The sequence below is a fragment of the Corvus brachyrhynchos genome, unplaced genomic scaffold (assembly GCF_000691975.1).
Source record: "Corvus brachyrhynchos isolate BGI_N302 unplaced genomic scaffold, ASM69197v1 scaffold4, whole genome shotgun sequence".
In the NCBI taxonomy this organism is placed as follows: domain Eukaryota; kingdom Metazoa; phylum Chordata; class Aves; order Passeriformes; family Corvidae; genus Corvus; species Corvus brachyrhynchos.
In genome coordinates, this window is record NW_008237878.1 from 8,493,424 (window position 1) to 8,504,799 (window position 11,376).

Genomic DNA, 11,376 nt, shown 5'->3' on the forward strand with positions numbered 1-11,376 from the left:
AAAAATTTTCTCTTTTCTTTGTTTTTCATTGCTAACCCACAAGAATATCTGTGCATCATCATCATCTTTCTTTAAATATAGGAGGAAATCAACTCTTCATTATGCATTCAAATAAAAATACAGCATTATGCCGTATTGAAGTTTTTTCAAATGCCAGATGTACCTAGAGAAGTATTAGGAAGACATGCAACATTTGCTGTTGCCTCTGCCTAGAGGGCAGATAATAGTTGAAAGGTAGGATGTCTGTAAGTTATTTGAGGAGTTGCTCATTGGAAAAGGCTTTGTAAAAGTATTTATAGGTGTGTGTGTATTTAACTGGGATTAGGAGGTGTTCTGTGTGGTGTATTAGGAAAAGTCCATCCTGCACAGGCTGGGTGGAACAAAACTGGGGAATGTAGAGAATGACAAGAATATCAGTGGTGCACTGCAACCCCGAAGTTAACTGTCAGAAGAGAGCAGCAATCCAGCTGGGAAAGTGTGTATTAGTCGCTGAAATATTTATGCAGCCATTGCAGTTCACAAGACACGGAGTAAAGCCGTAGTAGTAGGAATAGATTTAAGGCCTTAAAAACAGGCAGGTTAAGTGTGGTATCGAAACTGAAAGTAGAAGGGTTTCTGTGGGAGTGGGAATTGTAACTCTCCTATTTGCAACTGTGTTTGTCTTTTCCTCTGGGCAGAATGGAGGTGTGTGAGGGGAGTGTACAGGGGGCAGAGGTTATAGAAAAGGCAGTGACAGGAGGTGTGAAATACATGGAACCAGTGCAGTGCTTCACTTGTGCCATTACCATAGCTGTGACATGCTTGTCTTCCACTCTTTTCAAACTTAATTTTACAACTGCTTATATCTGAGGCTATGTAAACACTAAAGCCAGTGCCAGTGATAACATTTTCTACTTCATCCCTATTACTTTATGAAGATTTTCCCCCAGATCTGTGTTTGGATTATATTTGTCTGTTGTAGTTATATTGCCTGGCTAATATTTCTCTCAGTTACTGGCCAAGCTGCTATGAAAAAGTTCCTGGCTTCACTGATGGTATTTATTTGATACATGCCTACTTTCAGAGAAATTGAGTGTGTGCTATTCCTGAGGATAATATTAATTTGGTAAGAGTGTTTTAAAAATCTAGACCACACTGGGACTGAGAACAGAGCTGCCCATGAGGTTTGGGAGAGGAGGGCACTGTCAGGGTGAGAAAGAGCTGTGTCTGGACCTTGCTGAAGCTGGTTTTGATGGTGATGTCCCAGACTGCAGATGTGGGGACCATCTCACTTATGGAGGAGTTTAGGAGTTGCCTGGTGAGTCTAACCTCCTGGTGTGAGAGGCCTTCAGTGGGTTGTTGCTCTTGTTAGTTTTTACAATGTTTAATGCATTCAGATGTTCAGAATAACGGCGGGAGTTTTAATTAGGCTTCTGAAAATTGAAAAACAAGTCCCCTTGATTGATTCCAGTGGCAGATCAGGACTGAGACTGTTCTCTTTGGAGCAATGACTTCGGTACCGTAGACATATACTTAGCAGTGGCTCTGTACTGTGATAGAATGCAAATTTAATAATAGTGAAACATAAAAAATTGTCTCAGGTTTATTGTGGGTTTTTTGTTTGATATTTTTTGGCTTGTTCACATCTTTTAGCTTACTCAGATTGCATTCACCTGTATACAGTTCATTATTTTGTAGAAAGAGATTTATACAAGAGGCGCAGCTGGAAATAATAAAAATAGACTGATGTGCTACATATAGTTAAATGACGTTTTTTATGACTCATTTAGGAATTATCTCCAAGATTTCCAAGTATGTTTGGTGGAATTCAGCTTTCCAAATAACCAAAAGTCTTTGGGGTTTGATGTTTTAAAAGGAATGAGGATGTGGAGTTAAGTCTCAGAAATCAAAACCACAGTAAAAAAACAGTTGAAATACAGAAAGCGTTGCTCTGAAAGAACTGTGTTTGTCAGAATCGAATGTTGCTTTAAATGGTGCTTCCGAAGTTTCTAATGAAAAGATTTCAGACAAAATTTGTCTTCATTATGTTTCAAAAATCGTGAGTACCCTGAGGTATTAATCCTTCTGCCTCCTCCATCTCTGATCTCTGGTGGATCAGGAGACTGGTAAATAAAAAGATGAGGTTTGAAAGCAGGACTGGTAAGATAGGAAGAGTTAGTCAAGAGCCTTGGAAAAGGAGGCGGCTTTCTGTTCTCTGCCACTGCATCTGGACATGGGGGTGAATTGCCCCTGTTTCCTGCTAATTAGGAAATGCCTTGTGGTTCCCTAGATAAGATGCCGCTGTCTTTTTCTGTACGAAGCATTTATTTTAAGGGAACTTCCAGTTATTTCTTCTTGAGATGATATTTCTGTTTCTCTGTAGTCTCATTCTCATCTTTGACCCTTTCTGGCTTTTCCATTGTCAGACAATCCCCGTGAAAGTCACATTCAAATATGTGTAGGATATTTTCTTTTTATTATCTACTTAATGTTGGGTTTGTAAGCTTAACTTTTCTGATACTACTAATGTGGCTCCTTAGCTTCCCTCTCTCTGAAATGCCTTCCTCTCTAAGCCTGCTCCTAAAAGCCCAAGCAAATTTCTCTTTTTCACTTGCTTTGCTGTACCCTCCAATGTCTTACCTCTTCTGACAATGCTTTGAAGATTTGTCAGCTGCTTCTTGACTCTTCTGGTTCTTTGCAGCATTCCTCTTTCTCTGTGCAGTGCATAGATTTGTCTTTCTAATAATTGAAAACATTCCTAAGTCTCATTTCAGTCCCTGACAATCTCTGTTTTAATATCAGCATATGGTTATATCTTTAATCACTGCGAAATGTGTCCTTTTAGCTGAGATTGTACCTTAGCATGGGAAGTTTTTCTAATTTCATGTCTGTAAAGCAAATGCATGCCTTGTTGCTCTGTCTTTGATCTTCATAATATAGATTACACTCATAAAAAATCAACACCAAAAAAAAAAGTGCTGTGTTTGGCTTGATCTGAGACATGTCAGCAAGAAATAGGAGACGGCTGTGTGGGTCATGTCATTGCAATGTCAGATAATGTGAAGTGCTGCTTGACAGGTATTTGTTCTCCTGTACTTAGGCTTCAGTCAGGCTGTATTAACTCCTGAATTCTGAGAGCAGGTTTATGGTCCTTTTTTGTGAGAATTCATATCTGCTGAGAAATGTAATGAAAATAGTACCATGCATGACTATTCAGATTCAGTTGTGGAAAGAGAATATTGAAATAGTGATACACTGGAAAAAAGGATCTTTGATTTAAAAACAAACAAAACTCTTAAGGCCTTTGTCAAGAAGTGCCATCATAACCAGAGATTCACCCAGATTCCTTTCAGTTAGTCAAGCAGTGATTTCTTTCTTGAATTTATCAGCTGTTTTAAAGTCTGTCCATTCCAGAGTGCATATTCATTTTTCTACTGTATTTAAAAAGCGAAAAAGAGCCAACCCAAAATAGCACAACAGCTTTAACTTCATAAACGTCTTTCTTTCACTGACATAAATGCTTTGCTTGTTGAGTCAACTTTTCCCTTCAGAAATTACTACATTCTTTCTATCAGAGGGGTTCTAAAAAACTTGGAAAGCAAGGGTCAGAGACTTTTCTAAAACGAGGCTTTCAGACAGCGTTTCTCCATTTTGTGTCAGTAGTTTTAAAATCCAAATTTTAAAATATCAAATAAATTGGAGACCAGGATGTGTTGCAACTTTGTTTTTATGTTTTAATCTCTTGCTACTGTTGACAGCTGTTTTTCAATACTGGAAATAACAAGGTGTCTGTCTCTGTTATTTTTGCTGCAGCAGAGAGGAAAACAATGTTTAATAACAATATAATTTTTGTTATTGTTTTCCAACTTAATAGATGTAAAAGTCTATTACAGAAGAGCAAAGCCTGTGTGTACCCAATCATGGATCATGGTTTCCATTTTTCTGCCTTTTTATTTTTTTAATGTTCTGTGCACCTCTCTTCGTTTCTGAAAACTCACTTCTTCCCTAGTGTTTCGCGACCTTTTGTCTTCCTCCAAATGTCTGGCATGCTTCAGCTGACACCATCAGGGTCTCTCCTGCCTGTCTCTAACCAGGTTCTGAGTTTCCATCCTCCTCTGGCAGGGGGGTGGGCAGAGGAATAGAAGGAAAAATAAAAGGGTGTCTGTAAAACTCTGACCTGTTTCTGTCTGTTTTGCTCTTCTGAGAGAAGCCATGAGGAGAGCTCTTGGGTTCCAGAGCTGCCTCTGAAAAAATCAAAGTAGTTTGTAGCCCCACCCATGGTCCCCACCTTATAAAGCAGAGATGTGGAAGGGGTAAGTGAGAATTTGCCACTATCCAGCAAGGACATCCTGATGGAAATCATGGATACACAACTGTTATGTTAGTAACAGTCACAGGGAACTCTCTTGTTTTACTTGTTGAAATAAAAGGTTCAGATTGGTAATTATTGAGGTACAGTTGCATATCTGATGATGAAAATTCTTCTTTCTGCTCTGGCATTACTTTTTAATTGCTAGGAATCCTAAAAAGCTGATAGTTGAATCTGTGAGTTTTCTCAGAGTTGTGATGGTTCCTATTTATGTAAGTCCATTAACATCTTGGTGTGTAGAAAAACAGTTTGACAGCTGTAGTCTGGCACTTCCTTATCGTAACTTGATATAACATTCCATAGAGACAGTCACGCCTCAGATTTATACTCCACTCTGCTTCTGGTATTTTGGCTTTAATGGTTTATAGTGTGAACTCGTGTTGTTTGGATAAACTTAATTGACTTGTTAAATTAGAACAGTTTACATTCTGTTTCTCTTTTTGTCTCTCTTCACATAGGATGATTTTGTGCTATGATTTGATGGGAAAGTACTCTGTAAATCACTGATTTGACTACTTTGTTTTAATAAAGCTGGTATTTTGTGCCTATGCTCTTTGAGTACTGTACTAAGTTTATGCCACCTACTATGAGCTTTGCTCCATCTTCCATCAGGAAACCTTCAAAAAGTTGTTGATTAGAGTTACACAAAAGAGCTGTATTAAATATTTATGTGCACAATAGCTTAACTTGGTATGCTGCTATAAGTTGTATTCAGGATCACAAACAGTCACGTGGGGATTTTTTTACCCTAGTTGTAATTAGGAAATGTTCACGGATCCTAGTAAAAACCAAAGTGCTGGTGAAGAAAGAGAAGTAAGTTTTCAAGGTATCTAGAACAGGGCAGTAACACCTAATCGTCTGCTGTCATGCCTGGAATACCAGTCCTTTGTCCCTCAGTTTTTTTTCCTGTGACCCTGAATTGATCTTTTGAGGTTTTTTTGTCTTTTTCTGTAAGAATTTAATGTTCTTAGGATGTGTAAGAAGTGGGTAGCGGTAGCTGGGAGAATGATGGTTGTACTTCTGGTAATTTCAGTCTTGTGAGTAGTGTAGAGAAACAGCTTTCCCTGTTATGGTAGTAGTGTACATCTAAAAAAGCCTGATGGTGTTTCTTTACCAGTCACTTTTCAAAGTCACTGACAGAGAAGGGAGCCCACGCACTGTAGGAAAAGCATGCTTTTAGGTCTGGTTGTAAAGAGTAGTTTTGCTGTCACTTGTTTGCCTTAAATACTGTAATTGTTGGTTTGGTTTGAACACAGTAAAAAGAGTAATATCTGTGTCCATTTTTCACCTATGGGGCTGTATTTTATACCTGCTTATAACCATAGTCAGAACTCTTGTAAGTTAAGCATAGTGAGCCACAATTGAGTGTCAGATATTTCAAATTAAATCTCAATGCCAAAGCACACAGAAGGATACTGGAGAAATTCCTGTTTTGTCACTTATGGAAAGTTTAAAAAAAAAAATTAAAAAATCCCAGTGTCTGATTTACATCCCTAATTTTTCAAGTGAGAAAACTGAATGAAATGGAGCCACTGGCAAGTGGCAGTATAGTTAGTAGTAGCCACTAACTGCGTGGCACTACTGCTGTTTGATGTAAGGAACATTTTTGAATTTAAGTAATGGAATGTACAGTATTGATATATTTATGCAATTTATTGAAGTATTTTCTATTAAATAAATGTAATGACATTCCTTTACTTTGAGTAAGAAAGGTTTTTCAGTCTGAAGCAGCCTTTTAAGTGTTCCTATCTAGTGCTTGCTTCAGTCTGTGCCTCATCACAGTATGGAGAACATGTACATGTTGAGCAGACATTCCTGATTTTTCTTGAACAGTGGAGTAGGATCATTGTCCTGAGTCACTTCTGGCAAAACTGTGGAATGCACAGCTTGATCTGCCTTTCCACTGCCAGAATCACTTGCCTTTGGCTGCCAGGGAGGAAATTGGGCCGTTTTGCTCTCTTCTGGTACAATGGTTTAATTTACCTCAGTTTTTGTTGTGTTTACCCAATTACTGTGTCTTGGTTCCCATGAGCCAAGTAAAAGCAGGAGCTGTGCCAAAGGTATGAGACATTTTGAACTTGAATATTGCTGCACCTGAGGTTTTGACATAATGGAGAGTTTACAATGCAATCATCTCACAGCAAAATCTTTTAATCTCATTATAGTTTCTGCAATTAACGTATAATAACATTCATGTCATTACCGGAGACATAGCCTGTGGTTCGGTCTGAGCCATGGCCCGTTGGTGTGCGGGCGGGGGGAGTTCTAACTGGAGATTAAAAAAAAGGTAATTGTTTCCTCTTTCAAAGCAGCAGTTTAATCTTGCTTTTGGAGATCCCAGATCGCTGAGTCGTACCAGGTCGGTGTGCTGGATCCACTGGATTCTTGTCACAGTGTAGGCAGAGTTGTACTCTGAGGGCTGTGCTGGTGTAAGAGGTTGTTACTGGTGTGTCCATCACTGTTGCTTTAAATTAGGTGCCCTTTGGTGGTCAGTCTAGGAAGTAGGCTGTGTTAACAGTAAATGTATTATTCCCTTCCTCCCCACCTAATTTTTTGGAATCTGTCCACAGACCAGTGTAGGGGTATGTGGGACCTTCAGGAGTTGTTTCTCTTAGCAGTGCTCAATGCCAGGCTTTTCCTTCATGTAATTCTGATGGCAAGGATGCCATAGGAGTGGCTATACTGACTGTGCAATACTGAAAATTGTCATAAGCGAAGAGAGCTTTTCATTGGTAAGCCAGAAGGAAAAAAACCCAACTAATCTTCTCTACTAGGAAATGTCAGGTTTTTCTCTTTAGCATAAAAATAGTAATCTGACAACACATAAAAGTGAATTTTATACATGTTAGAACTGTCACTGGTGTAAGAGATGCAAACTATCATTTTAATCTTAAAAGGTTTGTGGAGGCAGAATAATAGTACTCTCTTAACTGTCCTTAAAAGGGTATGTGTTTTTCTCATTTTTAACACTGGAAAACTTGATGCAGTTTTGATTACACTGAACCCTGCTATGGGATAAAATAGTCAAGATTCTAAAAGAAGCCATAGTTGTTGAATTTTTTTTCTATGTTACACAAAGTATGCCAGAGTGTTCTGTAGTATATTAACTCTGTTCAAAGACATGAAAATGTTATTCTTAAACATGAGCAAGAAATGGGTGTAGAAGTCACAAGGTGGAGAAAAAATTCTGTATGTGCAAGATAGAGCCCGAAATAATGTATTTACTCACTAATGGTGTTGATTATAAGTATGCAAATCTATCCATGAGGCTAGTTAAACATTTACTTAAAACTATTATGACCTTGATGAGGTGCTTTCACAGCAAACTTATCAAGTTATGTTTTGAATGTAGTTTTTTCTTTTGTAATAAGTCACTTTGTAGTGGAAACTGAACTAATTGGTTTTGGTTCTCTCATTCTTCAAAACCTTAGAGAACTGGTAGGCATTTGACTGTGTCTCTGGACAAAAGTAGTGAGTGTTTCTGTTTCTTCCGGTCCAAACTGGTCAATTTTGAGTAGTTACTCAGTTAGACTAGAGATGAGAGTGAATATACTGTTGCAGGGCAAATTACTGTCCAGAGCAGTTTTGTGTCACCGCTGGTGGCCACAGGCAGACCCATGAGGAAAAGCTAAGAGCAGGGCAAAATGTATGAACGCTTTCAGATCAGGAAGTTGCACAAGTTTGTTTAATAAACCTGAATGGATCTATATTCCCAATGCCTGTTTCCCCTCAAGGTGAGGTAAACTTCTCACATCCATGGTGTCTTTTGGCAAGCGAGATACATCCCTCCCTTATTTGCAGGAAAGGTTGCTACTGTTATAAATTGCTTAAAGATTTGAAGAGAAAGTTGCTTGAATTCTCAGGTTTATTATTCAGTGTTTTTGAACCTCTTCAAGCTTGATGTATGAAACACTGTGGTATTTTTATTAGGATTATGTCATATTATAGAAGTTAAGATCTAAACTGTACAATTCAGAATAATCTTGCTTTTAATCCTGACCATCTTTTGAGGCTGAGCATTGTCTCCCTGTTGATAGATTTGGCTGAAAACTCGATCAAATTAGTCTGATTATTCCTTTCCCCCCCCAACCTCTTTTGATTTCCTTTACTCTTACAAAAAAATACACAATAATAATTTTGATCTTATTTTTCTGGTATTATTCTCAGTTTTGCATTTTCATATAGATGCAGGGTAGTTCTAAGTGCTCCAAATAAGCTGAGTTCTTCTGTCTTTGCTAAGAAATCATTGTTCTCTGTATTCTGGTGGTGCTGAGATACTCAAAAGTTTCTAACGTCTAACAAATGACGGGTCACTAAGATTTTTGTGGCATTCAATAAATCTGGCTCAGTGATGCATGTGCTTTGATGGGGCATAAAGTCTCCTCTAATTTTTAAATATTTAAAGAATGGAATAGAAAGGTTACAGGTTGTATCAGGAAAAACAGGATTGCCTGTTGAAGGGAAGACAAGTGGGAAAGCATGAAGCACTCGGAGTAGAATGATGTTGGTTGTTAGAGGTGAAGGACAGCAGGGTGCTTTGATTTTGTTCTGGATGAAACTTTACAGGTTGATTGGGTTTTTTTGTTTTTTTTTTTTTGGCGTTAAGTCTGAAGCAACTCTCAAAGACAGTATCTTGGTTACCGTGAAAGGGGAAAAGGTGCTGTTTGCTGAAGGTTGGCTTAATGTCGAAATGCATGTGAATAGCGGAAGGCAGGCAGTTCATCCCAATCTAAAGTTCAAGTACCTTGTGCAGCTACAGCATGAACAAAGAAGCAATGGGTCCTCCATCTCAGCCTTTTCCAATTTCAGTGTGTGCCCTTGTATGAGACAGCCTTGGTCAGGGATGGATGACTGGAGTTGCTGTGGGAGCACTGCCTTGGCAGCTCCACAGCCTGTGCAGTGTAGGAGCATAGAATGGGTTGGCAATAAGTTCTTTGGCTTTTGATCCACGTTAAATAGGTACCGCTGACCTAAAGTGCTGCAATGCTTTGCAATATTACTAAGTAAATGAGGCTGGTAATTGATGATAGGTTAGGATTGGATAATCTGTGTAGAGGTATATTTTTTCAAAATTACGTAAAAAACCCCCCTCAACCCAAAACTACTTACCATCCATCTTAGCATGTAATGGCCCTCAGGAATATGAAGTTTATTTTGAATAAACACTTACTGGCTGGCAAGTAAATGGATGAAAGCTTTATACTGAAGCATTTTTAAAAGAGATTTGTATGGGGTTTGTGTACTAAAAGTATATAATGATTATTCAATTCATTCATTATACTTTGTAATAATAAATACAAATGTGTAATTTTGATTTATTTTTATTTTTTTCCAGCTCCAGTTGTTAACCGATACAACAGAAGAGTATCAGGTATGGTTTCTTTTTAAGAGTGTAAAGTATCTGAAATAGTTTTGAAATGTGTATCTGACTAAAGGAATTACATTAAAAATGACCTTACTCTTATTGCCTTATTTCTCAAAATATTTGCATTATTTTTATTTAAAATAATGAGAATTGTTTCTTAATTCGTCGTAGACACCAATGGGCAACACATTTAGAGTAGTTAGAAAACAGAAATGTGGGGGGGTGCTCCTTTTTTGTATTGTTTGAGTCCCTTGCTTGTGCAGCTGATATTTATAGTTGTTGAATTAGTGACTGTTCACTTGTTCTAGAGACACAGATTATACTTTTTTATTTATTTGTTTTCTATCTCAACCAGTATGAAATGCTTTAATGAGAAACTGTTATTCCCAAAAAATTTCTTTACAAGTTGATTTTGAAGACTATTACATGAACAAAATGTTATTTGTAGATGAGAAGTTACTGCATTGTTTTTTCATTTGAGGTACAGTGTGAATTACTTTGCATGTGGTACTTCTTTTGTCTTCAAATATTTTACTAACATTTAGCTGGTCTAGAAAGTTATGGTTCTGATTTGACAAATATCTTTATGAAAATGCCAGTGTATTCAGTGTTTTCTCTCTAGTTTTGAGTTCAAGTCTACTCAGTTTGTAATTTGTGTAGATGATCTGACATGTTTTTGAGTATGTTAGTATGGTGGGACATTGTTGATAATATATATATGTGGTATATAAATAAATGTAAGATAAATACATGTTTATGTGCAAAATGTCCTTATACTCATGCAGTTCATTTGCTTTTGTACTGGTTGCTTGGATATGATTAAGGGTATGATTGTGTATTTATGCCACTACAAACAAATAACTGAGTATGAGAATTTCATAACTCTTAAAAATTGACAGTGCTGGTCATTTTGAGATATGATTACATGAGAAATCTAGGCAGGAAAAAATTGTATCTTGAATGATGGAGTTTGATACTCTGATAGTAAATATTGAAAGTCATATATTGTATAGTATCTTAATTTGGAGAGGCCCAAGACACTTCAGTTTCTCTGCTAATTAAACGAATCCATCTTGGAACCTGCTGATGGAGAAAAATCTTAGAAATGAGGAGTGAATACATCTCAGATTTAAATTTAAATAAAGGCTGAGTTATTCCCAAAGTTAAAAAATTGAGCCTTAATCAGAAAGCATTTGTAATCTTTTTGACTTTGCAATACTGAAATGCAGTGTTGGTGCTCACACAGCACTGAGTTGCTCTTAGTTAAAAAACAGGTTCTGTCATTTAGAGAGTCTAAAGGTTAATGTGAACAACTAAAAGGCAAATGTAAAATTGAATTGCTAAGTTGTGCAATTAGATTAAGGAGGACTGTTTAGTTGCTTAATAATGCTCCTGCTTCGGGAAGAGCTAAAATAATTCAGGGTTTACAGTTCATATTAGAATTATGATGGAGACAAACAATAATAGAATATGTGTATATTACTCCTGTGTGTTAAATACTTTCCACAAAAAAAAATATCCGGTTTCTCTCTGTATACACTGTATAGGTCATGATCAGTGTGGGATTTGTTAAAATGCACAGGCAATGCAAACAGCATCCAAGTGTATACAAAGAGATGCAGTTTTCCTTCTCTTGGCAGGAAAAGTAGAGAAACTGCTGGTT

The 11,376-nt window shown here is 37.3% G+C and overlaps 1 protein-coding gene across 1 annotated transcript in view; it reads left to right on the forward strand.

Annotated features, from left to right (window-relative positions):
* Positions 1–9,640: 9,640 nt before the first annotated feature.
* The window catches only part of PRKAR2A (protein kinase cAMP-dependent type II regulatory subunit alpha), a gene marked incomplete at its 5' end in the record, with an annotated part of 36,629 nt that continues 34,893 nt past the window's right edge, over positions 9,641–11,376 (forward strand). The window contains one exon of the mRNA XM_017732323.1: positions 9,641–9,719. Coding sequence (XP_017587812.1) covers positions 9,641–9,719 — 79 coding nt within the window. The remainder of the gene's footprint in view (positions 9,720–11,376) is intronic.